At 47.2% G+C, this 24,026-nt stretch overlaps 1 protein-coding gene, 1 long non-coding RNA gene and 1 other non-coding gene across 6 annotated transcripts in view; 1 reads left to right on the top strand and 2 right to left on the bottom strand.

The window, feature by feature from the left end:
• Window positions 1-24,026, top strand: part of LOXL2 (lysyl oxidase like 2) — a 112,417-nt gene that overhangs the window by 39,730 nt on the left and 48,661 nt on the right. For 3 of the 4 annotated variants that reach the window (XM_081515148.1, XM_081515153.1, XM_081515158.1), the window contains exons 3-4: window positions 3,167-3,342; window positions 20,876-21,087. In XM_081515148.1, the coding sequence (XP_081371274.1) occupies window positions 3,167-3,342; window positions 20,876-21,087 (388 nt within the window). Of the gene's footprint in view, window positions 1-3,166; window positions 3,343-13,102; window positions 13,281-13,604; window positions 16,363-20,875; window positions 21,088-24,026 lie in introns of those variants that run through there. The other variant, XM_081515169.1, reaches the window with a different exon arrangement.
• LOC145515274 (uncharacterized) lies at window positions 3,862-13,413 on the bottom strand. Its single transcript, XR_014060828.1, has 3 exons — window positions 12,859-13,413; window positions 9,769-10,315; window positions 3,862-6,047 (listed from the first exon to the last, which is right to left on the bottom strand). It is a non-coding gene; the product is annotated as an uncharacterized LOC145515274 (long non-coding RNA).
• LOC145521843 (small nucleolar RNA SNORA2/SNORA34 family) lies at window positions 6,313-6,448 on the bottom strand. The gene has a single exon (XR_014065740.1). It is a non-coding gene; the product is annotated as a small nucleolar RNA SNORA2/SNORA34 family (small nucleolar RNA).

The following is a 24,026-nucleotide window of genomic DNA, read 5'->3' as shown; positions in this document are numbered from 1 at the left end:
TTTCCTTGGTTTTCTCATCTTTACAATAGGAGTGTTTTTATCTGCTTTTTCATTGCAGCATGGAAGCTGCAGAATTCCTTTTTTTCTGACTTACTGGGAGGAAGAAGGAGAAAGGGAGGATGAACACATACTAGGCACATTCATTATCTAGTTGAATCTCCATGGTGACCTGTTTGTTAGTATCATTGTTTTCACTTGAGGAATGGGCTGGTGAAGTAGTTGACCTAGTCACATGGTAACCATGCAAGAGGCAGAGAGAATTTGTTTTTTGTTTTGTTTTTGTGGCTGTACCACTTGGCATGTGGGGTGTTCATTTCCTGATTAGGAATGGAACCCATGCCCTCTTCACTGGAAGTGCGGAGTCTTAACCTTTGGACTACCAGGGAAGTCCTGATGCAGAGAGAATTTGAACTTAGGTTTTCTGACTCCACTCTACTGTAGAGTCCTGGAGTCAGGAGAAAAAGGAGAGTTTTGATTCCGTTTTCTTTCATTGTGTAGTGATGCTTATAAAAATCACTACTTGAAACCACTCTAGCACTTAAAAATGTTTTAAAATTTTAATGGTGGTAAAATACATATAACATAAAATGTGCCATCTTAACCATTTTTCAGGGTACAGTTAAGTACTGTTAAGTACATTCACAGTGTTGTGAACCTACTTTTCATCTTGCAGAATTAAAATTCTATACCCATTAAATAACCACTCCCCAACTCCCCTAACCCAGCCTGTGGTAAACACCATTCTACTCTCTGTCTCTGTGATTTTGACTACTCTCAGTACCTTATATATATGGAATCATACAGTATTTGCTTTTTCCTGACTGATTTATTTCACCTAATATAAGGAATTCAAGGTTCATCCATGTTGTCGCAAGTGACAGAATGTCTTTCCTTTTTAAGGCCAAGTAATATTCCAGTGTACATGTAGACTACAGTTTGTCAGTGGACACTTAGGTTGCTTCTACACTTGGGCTATTGTGAAAGATGCTGTGATGTACATGGGTGTGCAAATATCTCTTGCTTTCAATTCTTTTGAATATATATATTCCCAGAAGTGGGAATTGCTGGATATATGGTAATTCTATTTTTAATTCGAGGAACCACCCCGTGTTCCTATAGGGGCTGCATCATTCTGATAGGGATAAAGTAAGATAATCAAATAGTTTAAAAATCCTGCTAAGAGCTCATAGATAAAGAGGGAACTTTGGAAGACCCTGTAAGTTAATGATCACTCAAGAAAGCAGATTTGCTTAGCAACAAAACCGTGCAATAGAAGCATGAGCCAGCCCTCAAGACAATAAAACAATGGCAGAAAATGACACTTGCATCCTGCCACTGGGGTCAGTAAGTTAGTGATCCCTAGGTCATACTCCTCTGTGCACACTAAAAACAAAAATATAGGAGAAAAAAGACATTCCGAAGTAGAAGACCCACATTATACTGAAACCTGACATGGCTTACCATATTTTAGCTTATGCTACTACCTTTTTGCTGATTAACATAGTACCATGACAGGTTGGGCCGGTTGGGCCACAACGAGACAAAAATCTCCCCCACTTGATGTGGAGGAGGAGCTGATGTTAGAAGCCTGACATCTACTCAAGAATGAGGAAGAAGGTGGTCTTCTCCCCTCCCCGTTTTTCCTTTGACTATAAAAACGTAGCCTATTCAGCTCTTGGGGCATTGCTCCCTTGCCTGCCTGCTTGTATCTCTCACAAGCATCTGATATTAGTTTTTTGGTTTTTTTTTTGAGGAGGGCAGGCACACAGTCCAGCATGCTGGATCTTAGTTCCCCACCCAGGGATCAAACCTGTGCCCCCTGCAGTGGGAGGTGGAGTCTTAACCACTGGATCACCGAAGAAGTTCCAGCATCCTATATTATTAAATCCATCTCTTACCTATCACTTTACCTCTCACTGAATTCTTTCTGCACCAACCTGTAAAGAACCTGAGCTCCTCTGTTTCAATGTTACATTTCTGCCAACAGTTCACAAGGGTTCCAATTTCTCCACATCCTTGCCAACACTTACTATTTTCTGTTTTAGTTTTTCTTTTGGTAGTAGCCATCCTAGTGGGTGTGAGATGTGTCTCATTGTGGTTAACCCTCTAACATTTTGCACTTGGAATTCCCTACTTACTGTAAGTCAGGTAAATATGCACAGGAGGTGAGCAGAGACCCACCAGGGACTCCCAGACAGATTGCCTGGCTACAAACCAGCCCTGCCTTTTTCTGACTTCTGAAATGTGAGGAGGAGGTCTGTGGGTTAGTCTTACTGACTGTCTCTGAATCAGTGGATGGGAATCATCAGGAAGTAGGAAGGGCACTGAAAGCACCAGGGTTTTGGGTTCAGGGAGATGATCTCACATTGTGAGTTGCCTTTTCTGAGCATAACTAATACCATCACCAGCATCATCATCATCACCATTTTAAAAAATATTTATTTTTGGCTGCTCTGGGTCTTCCTTGGTGCCCATGGGCTTTCTCTAGTTGCGGAGAGTAGGGGCTACTCTCTAGTTGTGGTTTGCCAGCTCAGTAGTTGTGGTGCACAGGTTTAGTTGCCCCATGGCCTGTAGGATCTTCCCAGACCAGGAACTGAACCGGTGTCCCTGCATTGGCAGACGGATTCTCAACTACTGGACCACCAGGGAAGTTCATCATTACCATTTTTTTAGTAACTCTGGACTAACAATAAACAAGATATGTGTCATGTATTATCTCTAATCTGCACATGGCCCTGCCATTCATGTGTCATTATTATCCCCACTTTACCAATGAGAAAAGGAAGCTTTGACCATAGTTATAGAGCTAAATGGCTGAGCCAGAATTAGTATCAAACAGCTTAGGGTCCAAAGTCCCTGTTCTTTCCATTATATCCATTATATCCCTATCAGAAATGGGTTTAAATCTGATTTCTACTCCGGTCATTTTCAATCTGCCACATCCCTAAATCATATCCCTCTGCCAGGGGAATCCAGGTGCTCTCCAACTGTATGCAGTATTTCAACACACTGCAAACCAATCAATGACTCCACACAGCTGCCAAAATTAGGGGAAATTCCTGTTTTGTGTACATCATTGGTGCCCAAATGAGCCCAAAGACTGAGCCCAAAAACTCAGACCTACTCTGATGTGGATCTTGGCTTCTCTCTTCTCTGCTTCCTTCAGGGCCAATCTGGTTGGACAATGTCTACTGCACTGGCAGTGAGGCAACCCTTGCAGCCTGCTCCTCCAATGGCTGGGGTGTCACCGACTGCAAGCACACGGAAGATGTGGGTGTAGTGTGCAGCGAGAAAAGAATTCCTGGGTTCAAGTTTGACAATTCGCTTATCAACAACATAGAGGCAAGTCATGTGCTTTTTTTTTTTTTTCAGTTGAAGCATAGTTGACTTACTGTGTTGTGTTAGTTTCTGCTGGATGGAAAAGTGATTGTTTTATATATATATATATAAAACACACACACATACATATATATATATTCTTTTTCATACTCTTTTCTATTATAGTTTATCACAGGATGTTGAATATAATTCTCTGTCTATGTAATAGAATCTTTAAAAAATTTTTATTTATTTTTTTAATTGGTGGTAAATTGTTTCACAACTTTGTGTTGATTTCTTTCATACAACAGTGTGAATCAGTTATAATTAAGCACATGTATTCATTCCCTCTGAACCTCCCTCCCTTCCTCCACCCCACCCCTCTAGGTTATCACAGAGTGTCAAGCTGGGCTCCATGTTATACAGTGTGGTCTTATTGTTTATCCATCCCAAGTATAATAGTTTGCATTTGCTAATCCCAACCTCCCATTCCATCCCTCCCCCACCCTCCCCTCCCTTGGCAACCACAAATCTGTGAGTCTGTTTCTGTTTCAGAGATAGATTCATTTTTGTGTCATATTTTACATTCCACATAGAGGTGATATCATATGGTGTTTCTCTTTCTGATAAGTTCATATGCTCTTGATGACTCTTTCATGTGAATGCTTCCCTTCTTCCATTTAACTCACTTTTCACCTATGATTCTAAGAAGTGTGTGTGATCACTTGGAGGAGAGGGACCTAAAATCATCATTTGGTGCCAGGGCAGTTGAGGAAGCATTTCTGAAGAAGGGGATGCCATCAGAACAGAGAACAGCTTAGACAAAGACACAGAGGCATAGAGTTCTCTGTGAACTGGGGATAAGCAGGTCAATACCACTCAAGACTGTCGATCCTGAATCTGGAAATAGTGTGAAATGAAGGTAGAAAGGTGGCCCTGAGAAGACTGTGCTATGTTCAGGAGCAAAATGTATCAGCTAGCATCTGCAGTGTAACAAATCACCTCCCTGCCCCTTATATTTTGCAGCTTCAGACAACAAACATGGATTATCTCGAATAGTCTCTAAGGGTCAGGAATCCAGGAGTGGTCAGCCAGTTGATTTTTCTCAGAACATCTCGTGAGTTTGCAGTCATGTTGTCAGCTAGGACCGGGGACTCCTCTCCCAAGTTGACTCCTGTGGTTGTTGGCAGGCCTTAGCTTCCTCTGGTTGTCAGCTGGAGCCCTCTGGTCCTCTCCATACAATCGCCCTAGAGGCTGCTTGAACATCCTTAAGATATGGTGGTTGTCTTTCTTTAGAGTGAATGACTCAAAAGAGAAAGAGAGAGAGGGAATAAACACGGAAGCCATGTCTTTCATAATCTCATCTCAGAAGTGATGGTCCATCATTTCTGCTGTATTTTATTGGTCATTCACACCAACAGTATGCCTTGTGAGTGGAGATTACCCAAAGATATGACTCCAGAAAGTAGTGGTCATTGGGGGTCATATTGGAGGCTGGCTGTCACAGGACAATTGTCCCCTAACTAGCAGGGGATCAGAATCACTTTTAAAATGCACTGGGACCTCACATCAGACCTCCTGAGTGAGGGTCTCCCACTATGAGAACAGCTTATTTTTTTTAACTCGCTCAGATGATTCTGATGCTGCCAGCCCAAGTCAACATTTGGGTATGGCAAAAGGACTTGTGGCCCTTCTTCTATATTTATGGCTAAATTTCAGATTTATCTTTTTAACAAGTGCTCCAGCCAAAGAATAGAATAAACAAACATTTAATGCTCTCCTCTATGTGGGGCTTAGGGCAGGAGGAAGAGGCAGCCAAGACTCCTTCCTCAAGGAACGTGCTGGGTGTCACCCCCAAGGCACTACGGGATCTCCCATGAATCCAGGACAAGGAGCCTTTTCTGTGCTGTAGTTTCCAGCTGGCCTCAGACTAATGCAGAAGAGAGTTGATTCTTGAAATTGCCCTATTTGGGCTTCAGAGGAAGTTCTCCCCAGACTGTGGTCTTTACATTTTCCTCCCATGACTCATTCTGCCCCATTCTTTCTCATATGCTCTGAGAGCACAGTGAGATGCCGGGAACTGGTCCAAACCTGCATGACAGTGTGGAAAAGGATTTCCAGCCTTCTCTCAGCCGGCAGCATTGAGACCACTCTTGGGTGACAGTCTTCAAATGCTGCTGTTTTATTTAGGATAACCAGAAGAGATGGTTACAGAGTTGATGTTGTGTATCTAGTGTTTTGGTTCCTGATGATAATCTTGCTTTATCATGAAGCTTATAATTTGGAAGGTGGGCTTATCCAATCCAGTTTCATACTTTTCATCTCCACTCTTTGTATAACTTTATATGAAGTAATTAGCCACCCCCTCATATAATGCATCTCATCTTTCCAATGAGATTGGAAGCTCCCAAAGACAGGGGTTCCATCTAGTTCACCATTGTATCCAGTAAAAATAATGCTAGGTACCTAGAATTTTTTTCTCAGGAATGAAAACCAGCATTATCCACTTAAGTGAAGAATTCGTTGTTGTTGTTTAGTCACTGAGTTGTGTCTGACTCTTTTGAGACCCCATGGACTATAAACCACCAGGCTCCTCTGTCCATGGGATTTCCCAGGCATGTATAATGGAGTGAGTTGCCATTTCCTTCTCCAGGGCGTTGAAACTGTCTCCTACTTGGCAGGCAGATTCTTCACCACTGAGTCACCTGGGAAGGCAGGTGAAGAAGATCCTAGGATAAAATATCAAACTAAGTAGCAATGAGAAATGTACAGAAGCAAATCATTCCTTCATGGTATCGCCTTGCCTAATAGGACTATGAATTTATGTGTGACTTTTTTGTTTTTTGGATCCACAGCATTTTTTGGGGGGTAGTAATTGGATTTAGCAGTATTATAATTCTAATGAGCAAGTTAAATCAGGAATCTCTGAATTTTGGAATCCCAATGTTAATCAACTACAAATAAGTATTAGCCCATATCTATCATCAGTAACTGAAATGTTTCTTTCTAATGAGTTGACCATTCCATTATGAAAGTTCTGAAGTGGCCAACAGATCATAGATAGAGACTTCTTCAGGCTTCTGCTTGAAACAATCACTTCAGCAAACTGCTGGCCTTGATTCAAGGTCAAATGTGTGACATCTTTAATGGACTTTTGTTCATCCTACAACCTTGGGATAATCCACTTGGGTTGTCAAGTGAAGATCTAGGCTTCCAGGCATGAGAAAGTCACTGCTAGCATGAATCAAAAGTGGCTAGGCCAAAATGCCAGTGGGTTTTGGACTGGAAAAATGAGAAGACCCATCTGCCACTAGAAAAAAAATAAAAAAGTTCTGAAAAAGAACTCTGTGAAGGGCACTTCAACAGAGAAGTGTTTATGGAATTACCTCTAGGGTCCAATTCTAATGCTTAGCATTTAAAGGGGAAATAAGGGATTTCCCTGGTGATCCAGTGGCTAAGACTCCATGTTCCCAATGCTGAAGGCCCGGGTTCAACCCTTGGTCAGGGAACTACATTGCATATGCCACAACTAAGAGTTCATATGCCACAACTAAGGATCCTGCATGCTGCAACAAAGATCAAAGATAGACTCAGCCAAATAAATAAATAAGTATTTTTTAAAATACAGGGGAAATAAGATGGGTCACAGAGAAATTACAACCTTCGTGGCCTGGAAAAGGCAGAGAAATGACCGGGAAAAAATTTTTTAGAGAGAACTTTCTTGTTGTGGAAGGACTGAGAGTCCATGATAGGAAAACTTAACACCCATCTCTATTCTGGACATTTATTTGTTGGGGGTCTGCTGTGACACATCACGGTCTGGGACACCATTGGGGTAAGTAAACGTGACCCTTGCTCTCAAGCCCTTATAACCCTAGAAGACAAGATACACGCCTTGGGGAAAGTTGGAAGATCATTCCAGGGCAAGTAACTTACATCCTAAGTGAATTTACAGTAATCCAGAGAGGGTTAGCTGGGAGGAGTCTGGTTTCAAGGGCTAGATGACTTCCACAGCCTCTAAACTTTGCATTTTCCTAGAAGGCCTCCCTCTTGCTGTCATACGAATCAGATTGGTTACCAGGGACCAGGCTAGGGGCTTTCCTGTCTAGCCGGGGATGCTGCGAAAATTTTCAGTTGATGAGCAGTCCCCTGTAACCTCTTCTCTTTGGTATCTGCTTAAAGTAGGTCATGAATGGGCCTAGATCTCAGGGTGTCTGACCAGAACCTCGGAGAGCTGTCAGAAGATTCTTCTATCCAGGACTTCGTGGCTAAAGCTTATGCTTATGGGCAGGGTTGGCCTGATGGGTAGGGAGCCACCCAGACTACCTACAAGGGATGTTTGTGGGATGTGACAAGTTTCTCCGAAAGACCTCATATAATAGCTGTGTCAGTAGCTGAAGTCATGGAATCACTCTTCTTGGCTAGAGAAATGTCCCCTGTTAGATGTGTGTGGACCAGGGAAGTTTTGTTGTTTTTCAGTTGCTAAGTCATTTCTGACCCTTTGTGATCCTATGGACTACAGCATGTCAGCCCTCCCTGACCTTCACTATCTCCTGGAGCTTGCCTAATTAAGTTCATGTCTGTTGAGTTGGTGATGCTGTCTAACCATCTCATCCTCTACTGCCCTCTTTTCCTTTTGCTTTCAATCTTTCCCAGCATCAAGGTCTTTTCCAGTGAGTCAGCTCTTCACATCATGTGGCCAAAGTATTGGAGCTTCAGCTTCAGCATCAGTCCTTCTAATGAATATTCAGGACTGATTTCCTTTAGCATTGACTGGCTTGACCTCCTTGCTGTCCAAGGGACTCTCAAGACTGTTCTCCAATGCCACAATTCGAAAGCATCAGTTCTTTGGCACTCAGCCTTCCTTATGGTCCAACTCTCACGTCCATACATGACTACTGGAAAAATCATAGCTTTGACTAGATGAACCTTTGTCAGCAAAGTGATGTCTCTGCTTTTTAATACACTGTCTAGGTTTGTTATAGCTTTTCTTCCAAGGAGCAAGTGTCTTTTAATTTCATGGCTGTAATCACCATCTGCAGTGATTTTGCAGCCCAAGAAAATAATATCTGTCACTGTTTCCACTTTTTCCCCTTCTATTTGCCATGAAGTGATGGGACCAGATGCCATAATCTTAGCTTATTGAATATTGAGTTTTAAGCCAGCTTTTCACTCTCCTCTATCACCCTCATCAAGAGACTCGTTAGTTCCTATTTGCTTTCTGCTATTAGAGTGGTATCATCTGCATGTCTGAGGTTGTTCATATTTCCCCCAGCAATCTTGATTCCAGCTTGTGAATCATCCAGTCAGACATTTTACATGATGTACTCTGCACATAAGTTAAATAAGTAAGGTGGATTGAGAGCATGGAGTCTTCAACGCTGAACCATTAGGGAAGTCTTGGAATGTGTTAGGGATGAATATAAGGTTCTGATCAAGGTTCATGAGAAAAAAAAGAAAAAACAGCTACAGAGCAAAAGCCAGGGAAAGAGACTGAAAGTATTGATTGTATTCAAAAGATCCCTGAAAGTGATTGGTTGTCTAAAAGTATTGTATGGCTGCTAGAAAAGTGCCTATAAACTGATACACTTGGTTGAGGGGGGGCACATTTTTCCTAAACTCTTTGCTTTTTGGACCAAGAAGTGCATGAAGTTCTAGGGCCATCTCTTAACTAGGTCATCCAGAGTAAGGACCAGCCAGGTGGAGACAGGTCTGGAAGCCACATCACATGAGGAAATGAAGGCATTGTGTCAAGAAAAGAGATAAGATGGGAGAGATGTCAGTTCTCTTCAAATATTGAAGTGCTACCATGGAGAAGAGCATTTGTAATTTGTTCTAACTCCCAGAACTAAGATGAATGGGGAAGGATTGGGGTGTAGATTTCAGCTGAATGTGAAAACTCTTTACGGCTGAGTGATGGGGCTACACATTTCAACACCGTCTGAGGACTCTGCAACATAGGAGACAGGCTGCCCTGTGAGTGGTGAGCGCCTTGTCCCCAGTGTAGTTTAAGCAGGAACTGGATGAGCTCCTGCAAGGAATATGGCAGCCAAATCCCTACATGGGAATGACATGAGATGAGGTGATTACCAAGTTCTAAGACCCCTTGTTTATCTGCAACTATGAAACTGCACCCAACCAGCCTACACAGGGGGTGCACACTAGCTGACTACTGGCAGTGACCACCATTGTGTGTCAACCCCCCCCCCCCCATGGCTCAGTGGTAAAGAATCTGCTTGCAGTGTAGGAGAGCCAGGAGATGCGGGTTCGATCCCTGGGTCAGGAAGATCTCCTGGAGGAGGAAACGGCAACCTACTCCAGTATTCTTGCCTGGGAAATGCAATGGACGGAGGGACCTGGGGGCTACAGTCCATAGGATTGCAAAGAGTCGGACTTGACTAAGCACACACACACACACACGCATGACCATTGTGTGAACTGGGGTCATACCTGTTACACACACACACATAGACACATGCAGCAGAGAAGGGATGTCTGCTAGTGTGTGTTCTCAGGTTCTCTCTCAACCTCTTCTCTGGCACATCATGACCCTCACAGGCTGTGCCTTCTCCAGAGCACATTGAAATTTCCCCAAGAAGCGAGTGGAAGAAAACGGCATCCGTCTAGACCGAGTTCATCCCACTCTGGGATGCCAGAGGCGTGAGTCACTAAGCCCTGGGGCCTGGAGGATGGAATTTCACTCCATGAGCTAACTGTGCTTCCGTGGATTCCTACATCTGCCTGGGGCATCCTCAGGGGCCCCCAACACTTCATAAATTCCCTTCTAGAGGAGGGAAAAAGTGCTTCTTCTTCAGAGGGATGACCCCACCCAGGGAGAGTTTGGCCAGAGCACAGAGCAAGTCCGCTCCCTTCTTTAAGATGAGTTGGTTGATTTCAATCCCTTCCAGCTATGACAGTCTGTAATCCGGAGTGGCAGTGGTTTCTCCTTCAGAATGGCACAGCATGCACTCATCGTTTACAAGGGGGTTTAAACAATCTGTAGGGGGGAAAATCAGATGATTTCTGGAAAAGTGCATGCAGACTTAAAACGTTATAAGAGATTTGCCTTACTGCTGATTCACCAGCCTGGGTTCATTTCTTCCAGAAGATTAACCGAGCAGGATCTCCATTCTCCTCTTTTCTGTGGTCTAAGTTTTAGACCCCAGAGTGGGAGGCAGGACCCCTGAGTTCTGACCCCTTTGGAGCCTGAGACTTGCAACTATATGTCCAGAGGGACTGATTCTTCTTGGGTCCCTGGACACCTCACCGTAAAACAGCATTTTACACAGGGGAAAAAAAATGAGTCTCAGGCCAACTCTCAAAACCTTCTTCAAAAGAGGAAAGCAGGAGCAAATAATAAATGTTCAATACTGTTGGTTTCAAGTGCATAGACCTTTTCTAAACCTATAAAACAGAGCTCCAAGCAAACCTCCCAGGAGTTCAGAGGCTCTTAAATAGAGAGGCTTTGTTTCCTGTCTGTGGCTGTGGACAAGTTGGAAAAAGCATTAGATAAGGGGAGATTACAAATCCAGATGCCCTTGTGAGCAACCATCCCTGCTCTGGCCAGTCTGCACATTGCTAAGTCATGTGCTCATAGAGAGGCTTGTGGCTGGGGCCGTGTGCTGTTCGGTGAAGGAACATAACGGGTCTTTTCCTTTTCTTCAGCCTCCCCACCTCACTTTCTTCTCTACTCATTTTTTTAAACTTATTTTTATTTTTGGCTGTTCTGGGTCTTCGTTGCTGCATGTGGGCTTTCTCTAGTTGTGGTGCGGGGGGCTTCCCACTGTGGTGGCTTCTCCTGTTGCAGAGCACAGGCTTTAGGGTGCACGGGCTTCAGTAGTTGTGGCGCATGAGTTTGGTTGCCCTGTGACATGTGGAATCTTCCCAAACCAGGGATCAAACCCGTGTCTCCTCCATTGGCAGGCGAATTCCCAACCCCTGGACCACGAGGGAAGCCCTCTACCATTTTTGAAAGGCTCTTTTGCCAAAGCAGTTAGGTTCCCAGAACTGATTAGAAATCCTCCAGCTGTGAGATTTAAGGGTGGCCTATGGGCTTTGCTGGTGACTTAGATGGTAAAGAATTTGCCTCCAATGCTAGAGATCTGGGTTCGATCCCTGGGTCAGGAAGATCCCATGGAGAAGGGAATGGCTTCTTACTCCAGTATTCTTGCCTGGAAAATTCCATGGACAGAGAAGCCTGGTGGGCTACAGTCCATGGGGTTGCAAAGAGTCAGACACAACTTAGCGACTAACACACACATCCTCTGAGTGGCCTCAGAGCCCCAATTTCTCCTTTGTGACAGCAGGCAGCCCAGGAGGTCCAGAGGGGCCAGAAAGAGGACAAAGATGGAGCTTGGAGGAGTATATTCACTTCTAATGGTGGGAGCATCCGGTACTCCTCCCCTCCACACTCTCACCTCCTTCTAGAGGGACCCGGAGACCTGAAAAAGCTCTTTCTTTTGCTCTTAACCACAGGGACGGAGGCTGTTGCACATTTTTTAAATTCCAGGAGTCCAGGTTTTTATGAGTCACAGTTAACTGCCAAATGCTTCAAGGCTTTCCCCCCAGCAGCAGCCTTATCTCCCCAGCATCTGGGGGTCCTTGAGAGTGGAAGCCTGAAGCCGGGAAAGGTGTAATTAACTCTCTGTGCTAAGTCACTTCAGTCATGTTCAACTTTGTGAGACCCCATGGCCTGTAGCCTGCCAGGCTCCTGTCCATGGGATTTTCCAGGTAGGAATACTGGAGTGGGTTGCTATTTCCTACTCCATGGGACTCAGGGATCGAACCCAGGTTTCCTGAATTGCAGGCAGATTCTTTACCATCAGAGCCACTAGGGAAGCCCATAATTAACTCTAGAAAGGTCCAAACACTTCCCAGCCAGGAATTTAACCCCCTACTCCCCATCAGAGAGGAGGTATAGCAGATTGCATTGGGCAGTTTAGGAAAGAAAGGGGGGGGTCTGTTTTCATCTCTGTGCAGTTTAGAAGGTGGTGGTCCCTCCAAGCTAAATATAGCCCTACTTCCCCAGATGGCTGCTGTGTAGCTGGCCAGCTTCCCTCTGCGGCAGAAGGAATGGTAGCAAGTGGGCAGTTTGTGTTGGACCCTTCTGTAAGCAGGTAGAGGACCATGGTGAGAGCCCACAGCATCTGCCCAACTGTCAAGTTGGACCATCACATGTCACTCTCCTGGGTTTTCTCTCCCTGCCTACAGGGAGCTTGGGCAAGAAGTATTATATATACCGTGTCTGGTGCTAACATTCCATGATTCTGTTTATTGAGAGCCTCAACATGGTCTGGGCTCGCCAGCCACCACAAGGGGCGCAAGAGAAGTAGTTCCAGGGTGACCTATTTTTCACCACATCCAAGAAGCAAAAGGGCATTTATGCAGCTAACAGAACAGAATATTCGAAACAGGACACATCCTGGAAGATTTGGGAACCCTGACTCCTGGCCAGTGTGCTGTACCCACAAGCCCTTTGAAAATCATAAACACCATTATAATTGCTTGTACATTGAAAGAAATAGATAATGTTTTACTTACTTGTTAGATGAAATCGATGAATAAGTAGCCTTATAATTTGTTTTAGATGAAATAAATGAATGGTAATATGTATTCTAGCTGTAAAATTTTTAAAAATTAATTAATTTTTGGCTGCTCTGAGTCTTTGTTGCTCTGAGCAGGCTTTTTCTAGTTGAGGCAAGGAAGGGCCTGTTCTCTCTTTGTGATGCGTAGGCTTCTCATTGTGTTGGTTTCTCTTGTTGTAGAGCACGGGCTCTAGGGGCTTGGACTTCAGTAATTGAGGCCCTAGAGCTCAGGTTCAGCACTTGTGGCACAGGGGCTTAGTGGCCCCATGGCATGTGAGATCTTCCTGGACCAGGAATTGAACTGGTGTCCCTGGACTCTTAACCACTGGACCACCAGGGAAGTCCTCTGCTCCAACTTTGAACAGTGTGGATGGGATGGTAAATTGTGTGGCAGTTTCAAAAGGGGAGTTCATGGGGAGAGATTCCTGGGAGGGATTCTCTATGGAAGAAGTAGGGGCTTGAGCTGGGCTAGAGAATACCTCTCTCTGCCCTGGTTGGGAAGGTCTTTTCTGTAGGGTGGGGCTTCTGATATGACTAGGGTAAAGGGTGGTGACAAAGGGACCATGTGATCCATTAGAGTTAGCCACGCCAGAGGGGTCAGTGACAATGGATGCCCCCGCCCCATCTCCATGAGGCTGTTGCTAAGGCAGTTGGAGGCTGTCTGTTCATTCATTCATTCAGTACATTTTAATTGAGCACCAGATTCTATGCTGGGTACTGGGAATCACTGGTGATATTCAAGGACAGTCTCACCGTCCTGAAGTTTGCTGTCCAGTAGTGGAGAAAGGGGCTTTCCTGGTGGCTCAGATGGTAAAGAATCCGCCTGCAATGCAGAAGACCAAGGTTCGATCCCTGGATTAGGAAGATCCCCTGGAGAAGGGAATGGCTACCCACTCCAGTATTCTTGCCTGGAGAATCCCATGGACAGAGGAGCATGGTGGGCTACAGTCGCAAAGAGTCAGACACAACTGAGCGACTAACACATACACACAGTGAAGTCATTACTTTGCCACCATGGTGATGGTTGCTAGGAGGAGAGGCATCAAGTACCCTACCTAGAAGCCTGCTGGGCGGTTTGGCCAGGTCTACAGACTTGCTTGGTCTGTGGCCTCAGCACTCCCACTGGCTTAGAGGGACCAATTGCAGGCGCAGGTGTCATGCCAGCTTCCTGCGGTCAGCAGCTCTTGCCTGGTCTCCAAGGAAGCAGCCTATGTTACCTGCTTCCCTGCTTTCCGGTTGGAAAATGAAACAGAGCATTTGATTCTCCAGCAGCGTTGCAAAGCTCTTGATTTATAGGAGAAGGGCCCAGACTGCCAGCTTTCTCCTCCCGTGGTTTGGCATGACCTCAGCTCTGGTGCCACTCCCATCCCGACCCCCTCCACCCAGGCAGGTCTCCATCACACAGAGCTGAGCAACAGAAATCACCACACTGCCTTCCCTCTTCCCTTTCATCCATCTGGCCCAGTTGGAATCACTGGCTCGAGAATGTTCCCAGGAACTTCTTAGGCTGTGAATTTCAGATTTGATCATCAAAAGGGGATAATTACAGTGTAGCCAGCCTCTTCCAGTACAACATGTCTCATGCTGTTTACAGATGTTACCCATTTGGATAAAATGACTGAACGCGTGCTGATGGTCATATCAGCTTTTAATTCCATTCAGTAACTATTTATTAGCCTCAGATTTCTAGGGGGAAGAGGGGAGGGTGTTAAATAGCTCAGATGGCAAGAGATCGCGCATGGATAAGGTGCAGCTATCTCCTTGTCCATCGGTAAGTCACGCAAGAAGTGCTTATGCTGTGAAGAGAGGCAAGCCTTGATGTTTGTTTTGCATTGAGCAAAAAAGAGCATCTTTATTACATTTCTGGCTTGAGAACTCAGCACTTCTAGTTAAGCTGAATTCCTGTAATTGGATTTTTTAAAATGATTATTAGTAGTAGTTTATTACAAAAATATGTGAGGACCCACTGTGTGTTGTGTCTGGTTGCTGTGGGGAATACAGGAATGAATAAAAAACAGGTCTGTCCTTGAGCGACTCACAGTCTGATGAGGTGGCAAAACTCGTGGAAAGATCAATCCTACAAGATAGTCAATATAAGCCAAGGATAAACTGAGGGACTCAGAAAGCAAATGCTAGAGAATAAAGAAGTCAGATCTGTGTGGAAGAGATATTTGAGGGAGGAGGGGCTTCATGGAAGAGAGGATACTGTCTTTCCCCCTCTGCCATGAATGACAAGAGACTTGCTGATCTGGTTGACTAATGTCAACCTCACACAGTTCCTGGGACCGGTATCCTTCAACTGGTATTCTTCAAATGATTGAATGAGTGAGATTGTTTCTAAGGGTCAGGAGGATGCTCATTGGTAGAGAGAAAGCAAAAAAGGATTGCAGGAAGCAGCTTAATGCTGGTGTTAAAAGAGTGATGCCACCCTGGCAACAAGGGATGCTCAAGGCTGGAGAAAGGACAGGGAGGGAATGAAGTGGGTCTGATCAGGAAGGCTCTTGACCTAAAGTATAAGACCTCGGGGAGCCACGGGAAGATTTTGAGCCAAACACATGAGTGTGCAGTGGTCAGCTGGATGGATGTGCCAGCCATGTTTGAGGAGGACTGTGTCAGTCATTCATCTGCCCCAAAGAAACAGAATTGTGATGTTCTCCTCTTACTTCCACAATTCTCACTGCACACCTGCCTGGACAATAGAAATGGGAAGGAGATGGAAGGGTAGGAAAAGCATGGCTGGGGCAGAATGAGCCATAAGAGCAAGAAAGAGAGAGGGAGCAAGAGGCTTTCGGGCTGCAAACTGGGAGGGCGTTGCCTCACTCGGTGAGAAGAGGGAAGACCAAGGGCATCCTGCGTGTGTTTGGTGTGAGGTGCTGACAAAGTTGCCAAGGTGGCACCTGGGAAAGTGGATCTCTATCTGGAAGCCCATTTTTTAACAATAGCCGAATAGGGCTTCCCTGGTGGCTCAGTGGTAAAGAATCTGCCTGCCAATGCAGGAGACACAGGTTTGATCCCTGGTCTGGGAAGATCCCACATGCCACATAGGAACTAAGCCCATTCACCACAACTATTGAGCCTGTGCTCTAGAGCCCAGGAGCCACAACTACTGAAGCCCCACTCTCTAGAGCCCATGCTCCTTCACAAGAGAAGCCACTGCAGTGAGAAGCCCGAACACCCTAACTGCAGAATAGCCCCACTCATGGCAACTAGAGAAATGCCCATGCAGCAATGAAAACCAGCACAGCCAAAAATTAAATAAATAAATAATTTAGAAAATAGCCAAATAAATAAAGGGCTTTAAGAGCAAGATGTAGGAACCTGTTACCTGTAGAGGGAAGGGGGCTTACTAAATGAGCAGCAGTCGTGCAGAACAAACCAGTCATCTGTTCCGGTTGGGATGATGGTGGACCACTACCTCTCCATCCTCCCACCTGACACCACTCCACGGATGACTTCTCAGGTGGGAAGGCTTGGTCTGATACATTAAGTAATTAATTGCATAATTAAATGACAACTTCTAGAGGGAGGGAGGGGAAGAATTGGACTAAGATCTGGCTCTTGGAAACATGCCCTCCACAGGAGGCGATGAGCTAAGTGCCGACTTTCAGTGGTGAAGTGCATCTTTAGAGGGTTGCTTGCCTTGCCTCCCCCTGAATCTTTCCCTGATGCAATCCCCAACTAGACTTTCAAAACTGGTGATTTTTTCCTCCTTGGCAATAGCCCCAGACTGTCACATTGTGGAATCTGCAAGTCATTCACAGATGCTGCAAACGTGAAATGTCATTCAAGCTCAAGACCGGGAGACCAGCCCTGGTGATCATTCACCAGCCCTTTTTTCCACCAACCCACTAGGTACAGTGGGGCAGGTTATGGCCTCAGGGCACCCTGATTTTCCCCTTTGGAAGCCAGTGATAGTCACTCCCAGGGCTCAGACCCTCCCTGGAGATGTGCTGAGTTTTGAGTAGGACAAGTCCAGAAGGTTCTGTGAATTCCTTGGAGAAGGTGTGCCTTTTGGAGAGTTTGGTGAACTCCAGTCTCTGGCTGGAGGGCCAGCCTTCAGACTTTTGAGTTTTAAAAGGGGCCAGACATATTGACGGCTTCTGGGCTCTTGGGCTAAATGTGAAACATGCAAGTCTAAAGAGAGTTCTGTTAGAAAAGAAAAATGTGTATAGGTTTTAGTGTTTCAAATCTTCACTGCTCTTTTGAAGTTGAACTTCTGGGGGGAAAAAAAATTCTAATGCTTGCGGTTATGGAAAGGATTCCAAGTCAGTGAGGTCAGGAGGGCCGTTCTGTGTGTACGTGTGTTTTCCTACACAGAACTCTCTGAACAGCCCCTGTGAGCTCGTTAGCCAGCAGCGAGCCCTGACTGCATGCCACTGAGGGTTTCCCTGCTGCCCCCTGGCCTGAGTCCAAGGGCAGCTGGGAGGCAGCCCTCTCATCGCACGTACACTCCGGCCTGACTCATAGCTTCTCTGGGCGGGGCGCAGGGTGGACTTCTAATGTGGGCTTTTATTGGGTGGACCCCAAAGGATGCCTCAGAAGGCTGAGTCCCAGGCCCAGGTATGTCATCTCAGTAGCTGGCAAGGGATGGGGATGAAGGCAGAAGAGTGAAGACTCAGAGGCCCATTGTGGTGAACCTGGGGCATGGACTTGGAGTCAGAACTCGGTTTTTACCCTTGTTTATCTACTTACTGACTATGTGAATTTGGGGAAGATGCCAAACCTCACCAAGTTTTCTTGCTTTTCACCTGTAGCTAGGTATACCATTAGCCCTCGCATTGGTTGTTATGGGAACTGAGGAAGGGGATGGATGTAAAGTTCTGAGTGCAGAGCCTGACACGTAATGAATTGGCTGGCATTTGATGAATGAGGGCCCACATAATTGTTATGATTCGGAGAAGAACCAGGGTCCCAGGGTTGGGCAGTAGGGAGGAGGCTGGCAGGGTCCTTGGAGGGAGAGACTGTATTTTATGGGATGAATGAATGAATGACTGAGGTGGATTTGAGCCTAAGATGGTGGGAAGGAATTAGTTCTGTGGAGAGAGAAGAGGAGAAGGAACTTGCCTGACTGCTCTCCCAGGGCTTTGCAAGGCAACCCTCTGCATCTTCCTCTACCACGTGCACAGACACACACTCCACACAACACACAGACATGTGCACATCCTCCTGCGCATGGACACACAGGAACAGTGAGCTCCCCTAGAGACACATACACACACAAGCACGTGCAGAGGCACACACCCAGAGAGACATATTCGTGACACCAGACATACACACTAGTGCCTGCACACACACATGCAGTGAGTCAGTGGGAACACAAGAACAGTGACGTCAGTTCTAGCACTTTGTCTCCTCTGAGCCTCATTTCCTGCATCTGGGACCCTACCTGACTTGCCCACCAGTAGTTATTCTGCTGAGGGGATACTCCCCTGCCTTAAGACAAGGGTCTGTTGAGCTCCCCCACCCTGGCCTTCCGACCTCTGGGTTCACACTCTGTATCTCAGCTGAGCTGATGCTCCATGAGCCGAGATAGGGGGAAAGGGGCCGGGGGGAGGGGGGAGGGGGAGGATCTGTGAATTTAATCAAGTCTGCCCAGCCTGCCTGCCCCGTGCAGCTCTCAGGGACAATGCAGCAGGGCCTTCTGGGCATCACACATTCCTTACATGCTGGAATTCCAGCCTGGCCTCCCGAGGTGGTAAGTCAGAGGAGGGGGCTGGCCCCTGAGCCAGTCTAGACCTCCAGCCCTTTCTTACTCACTCCTGTCCATGTGTCTTGGTGGCACGAGCCCTGTGGCCTGACTGGGAGCTGTAACGGATCCAAGGATCCAAGCTGGCAAACATAATCCTGCCACTGGCGGCTTTCCTTCCGCTCTGCATGGAAAGGAACCAGGGCTAGATGCCACACCCCCACCACCACCCTGGCCAACATACTTTCCACTGCCTCGCAGGACTGGGAAAATGGGGCCTGGCTTTGCACCCTGAAGCCAGTGGCAAGGAGACCTGAATCCCTGGGCACCCAAATAATGGTTCTGTTCAAACTCCCAGTTCATTTGCATCCTGGCTGGACGCGGGTGTGGGCACCCAGGTCGTTGGGTTCTTCTCTGCCAATGCCCCTTCCCAGTCCCACCTGGCGTGGTTCAGAGAGCATCACACACCAAACCTCAGGTGCTCTCTGCCTCTCTGTGGTCTTGGGAGATCACTGGAGTCACCCAGTATTCTCATCTGGAAAATGGAGATGCAAGTGCAAATAAGTGAAGTTGCTCAGTCATGTCTGACTCTTTGCAACCCCATGGACTGTAACCTACCAGGCTCCTCCGTCCATGGAATTTTCCAAGCAAGAATACTGGAGTGGGTTGCCATTTCCTTCTCCAGGGGATCTTCCCGACCCAGGGATCGAACCCGGGTCTCCCACATTGCAGGCAGATGCTTTACCATCTGAGCCATGGGGAAGCTGACACTAATGGAGATGACACTAACTATAAAGACCTCTACTGTTTGAGGATTAAGTGAGAAAATGCCCAGAAAGTAGTGGTACTTGTTACTGTCCTATTATTGTTGTTATTGTTCAGTCACTCAGTGGTGTCTGACTCTTTGCGACCCCATAGGCTGCAGCATGCCAGGCTTCCCTGTCCTTCACTATCTGCCGGATCTTGTTCAAACTCATGTTCATTGAGTCAATGATAACCATCCAACCATCTCATCCTCTTTTGTCCCCTTCTTCTCCACCTTCAATCTTTCCCAGCATCATCCTAGCTGGCTGTAGATTTGGGGCTGAGGTATAGGTACGGTCAGCCAAGGGACAAGGTTAGTTGTGGTTTAGAAGGAGTCCTCTGGGGGTTGGCCCTGTGTCGGATGGATGGAGGAGAGTAAGGAGTCAGGGACTCAGTTGGGGAGCCTTGTGAGAGCTGGTGGTGACCCCATTGGGCAGGGGCAGAAAGAAGACAGGCTGGAAGTGAGAGATTATGGAGCATCCTTCGTGTTTAGGGCAGATTTGTGAGAACCTTGGAAAAACATAAAAGATATCATCCTGGAAAATTCTAGGTGGGACCCTGTTCCTCCATCCAGCTTGGCCTCTTGAGGCCCCCTGTCTGACCAAATCCCTGGGGGCTCGGGTATAGGCTGGGGGCAAGGACAGAGCAGCCCAGTGTCAGGGGCTGGAAGAAGAGCTCACCTTCAACCCCCAGCCTTCTCCACATCCTCCTAGCAGGCTCCTGCCTTTTCACTCACTGCCACAGAAATGGGGAGAGGAGAGGGGTGAACAGGGGCTTTCAAGACAAGGGCCTCAAGACATTCAGAATCTTTCCTTTCCTTTCCTTGGCATAGTTGCATGACTGTGTGCATCCCTACCTCCTGGGCCCCAGGCTTGCCCCTCCTACTTGGCTGGTCTGGGTCCAGGCACACACCTCCTTCCCTCCCCCTTCTCTCCAAACCCTCCCCTTTCTCTTCTGGCTTTTCACCCAGAAGACTGCTGACATGAGGGGAGTACATGAGACAGTGTGCAATGTGGCCCCACCAGCTCAGGATATCTGGAGCTCATCTGCCCAAAAGTTCAGTTCTACAGGCAGATTGCTGGGAAGGTACACACACTCACTCCCAGGCCTGCACGCAGATGCTTTGGAGTAAAATACAAGCATCCAAATGATTTTGCCTCTAGAATACAGCATTCAAGGAACGCGGTTCTCTCCTCTGCTCTTTCCCTGCATGAGGAGGCTGCTGCCCTCTGGTGTTTTTGATGGGATAGAGGAGGAGCGCTAGGGTCCCCTAAGTCTCTGATTGCCTGGGTCACCCTGCTCCTTCTCTTCTGGTTCCTGCAGCCCCACTGCATGTGCTATGTGCTCTTGGGGAGCACCCACAGCCCCCCAAGAGCCCAAGGGGAGAGGCAGGCAGACTCTCAGGATAAGTCCAGTCTGCTATCACCTCCCCAGGGCCAGACCAGGAAGGTCACTCATCTCCTTCCACCCCTTCCCCTCCCAGAACATGAACATCCAAGTGGAGGACATCCGGATCCGAGCCATCCTCTCTGCCTTCCGCAAGCGCACCCCGGTGACAGAGGGCTACGTGGAGGTAAAGGAGGGCAAGACGTGGAAGCAGATCTGTGACAAGCACTGGACAGCAAAGAACTCCCGCGTGGTCTGCGGCATGTTCGGCTTCCCCGGGGAGAAGACCTACAACGCCAAAGTGTACAAGTAAGGAGTCTGGGCAGGGACTCTGAGTGGTGGGACTCTGGCCCCACCTTGTCCTAAGTCAGCTCTGCAGTAGCTCGGTGTACATGTGTGTGCTCAGTAGACTCTTTGCGACCCTACAGGCTGTAGCCCACCAGGCTCCTCTGTCCATGGGATTCTCCAGGCAAGAATACTGGAGTGTGTTGTCATACCCTCCTCCAGGGGATCTTCCTGACCCAGGGATCAAACCTGTGTCTCCTGCATTGCATGCAGATTCTTTACCACTGAGCCACTGGGGAAGCCCGCATTGATTTCGTATCGAATATTTACCCATATATATGCAATCTAGAAAGATGGTGCTGATGAACCTATCTGCGGCACAGCAATGGAGATGCAAACATAGAATGCAGTGGCTGGGGCCACCTCTGTCCTCTGCCCCCTCGAAGTGATTATTATGAGAAATCTGCAACTGTTAGGAAAATGAGAAACAGATCTAGTGGATTCAGTTACATTCATCCTGAGTAAATCTTGCAATGCTGTTATGGTTTCCAAAGTTAATATCTCCCCAGGCAGGGAAAGGGTAGATCACAAGGAGACTTAGCGTGATTTGCCCGGGATGGTGTCCAGTGAAGGGTTTTCAGTCCATAACAGGCTGGTGTATTGACTGGTCATGGGGTCTTCTTATCTCCTCTTATAAGGATAATAATCTGCTTTACTGAGCACTGACTACATGCCAGGTGGCTCTGTTCTTAGTCTGTTAAGTGTTAGTCGCTCAGTCGTGTCGAACTCTTTGTGACCCAATGGCAAGAATACTAAAGTGGGTAGCTATTCCTTTCTCTAGGGGATCTTCCTGACTCAGGGATCGAACCTGGGTCTTCTGCATTGCAGGTGGATTCTTTATGATCTGAGCCACCAAGGAAGCCCTCTTAGCTGCTTAAACTTCACAATTCTAGGAAGGGGTCTATGTTACAGCTAAAGGAATGAAGTCAGAGAGAGGTGATAAAACAAGGAAGTGGCAGATTCAGGATCCAAACCCGGGTCTCCAGCAACAGGGTCCACCCTCCTCAAGAGTGCAGACTTACTACCTCTTCCCTTTCAAGCCAAGGAGAGAGGTGGCTTCTAGCCAGGAAACAGGGGTCCCTGCCCCAACTCTTTCTCCAGATCCCTGAGGTCAGTGCAGGCTTTGTTCCTCCCTGGGCTCAGCCTGGCTCCTTCGGTCAGAGCTTCTGGTCCACCATGAGGGTGAGTGCTGGCAGCTGAGCTGCCTGGTGGTGATTCCTGCCCCCAGCCGCCCCAGACATGGCCCAGATCTTCCTGTTTGCACAGGGTGGGATGGGGGCAGGCAGGGTGGTCCCATTCTCTAAATAGTTTAGAGAATTTCCGCCAGCTGGCTGGCTCCTTCCCTGGAGACACCTTCTCAGCCTTTCCTTCCAGTTGGAGCCAAGAAAAGTAGATCCCTTCCCCTGACAGGCTTCCTACCTGCTGGCCCCACTGGAGCCCCCAGCCTGGCACACGTCTTCGCCCAGTCCTGGGAGTGGGAAGGCTGCCATCAGCCCTGCTCCGCAGCAGGACAGGGTGCCCAAGGCCAGGCAACACGTGGCTTGTTCAGAGGGCTTCTGAAAACCTCCTCCTCAACTGCGGGTGGACCAGAGTCATCTTCTGGCTTTTGAAAGGGGATCTCTGACCTCAGGTCCTTTTTGGCAGCTGGGCTCCAGATGATCCTCTCGTGGACTGGGAAGCGGTGCATGTACCTGGAAATTGATCAAACTGAAGCCACAGAGCCCCATCTCCCAGACCAGGAATATTGTGTAGTCATTTTCTTTTTCTTAAAGCAAGATCCCATTATTGGTATTAATTTATTGATACACGATTACTGAACAGAGACTGCATCTCATGTTGCATCTTGGGAGTTAGGGCTCTAAGGCTTTGGTGAGTTGGCTGAAACAGGGACCAAAAGGAGGCCCACTAGACCAAATTAGAAATGCTGAATCCCCTTGGTTTCATGTAGAGAAAGGGATTCAGAAGTTTGGGGAGACTAGAATGTTGCCATGAATTTGTCATCTAAGACCCTAGGAGGGTCCAGAAGACAGATGTTTCACCATGACAGAGAGGAATAAATTTGTAAGGGGAGCCCTGACTCCCTCTCTGGTTCTTTTATTTATTTATCTTAATATTTATTTATTTGTCTGCATCGGTCTTGGCTGTGGCATGCGAGATCTTTCATTACGGTACACAAGCTCTCTAGTTGTGGCACACGAGCTCCAGTGCTTGAAGCCTCCTTTGCTCCGCAGCTTGTGGGGTCTTAGGTTCCCTGACCAGGACTCGAACCGTGTACCCTGCATTGCAAGGAGGATTCTTAACCACTGGACCTCCAAGGAAGCCCCCCCCTCCCTGGTTCTTAAGAGCTCCCTGAGGGCTCTTCTCTGTAAGCCAGACCTCAGGGTGGGGGCTGCAGTCACTACAGGTCAGGAAACCTAAGTGCAATGGGGGTAATTAGATCCCGGGTGGCAGGGACCAGGTGACAGCACTCAAGGGCAAAGGCAAGATGGGCGTGGCTACTGAGTGGCCAGCAAAGTCAAAGCAGCAATCAGAATAGACTGGCCCCTGCAGACTTGTGGGGTTGACTAGTTGACCTAGCTGGCTGTCTCATGGTGTTCCCAGAAGTGAAATAGGAAGCCTATTTGATTCTTATTCAATCTGTAAAAGCAGAAAAGTTCTAGGTTAAGAGAACAAAAATCTGATCTGAATCATAAAAACAGGTCCAGCCCCTCAATGCCCAGACTTGAGAAAGTTTGCAGACCTATAAGCCTTTGAATGAAGAGGAGGCCAGGTCTCCTTGAAGAAGGACTGTGGCACACTGCCAGAAGCGTACACTGTTAGTCATTTACCCAAAGGGACCTATGATCTTTTCCCAAGGTCATTATATTGTACACTGGAGTAAAGGAAATGATCAAGACTTTCAG

The sequence above is a fragment of the Giraffa tippelskirchi genome, chromosome 1 (assembly GCF_054371585.1).
Source record: "Giraffa tippelskirchi isolate mGirTip1 chromosome 1, T2T-mGirTip1v1.2.pri, whole genome shotgun sequence".
In the NCBI taxonomy this organism is placed as follows: domain Eukaryota; kingdom Metazoa; phylum Chordata; class Mammalia; order Artiodactyla; family Giraffidae; genus Giraffa; species Giraffa tippelskirchi.
This window is presented reverse-complemented; position numbering and strand designations above follow the sequence as displayed.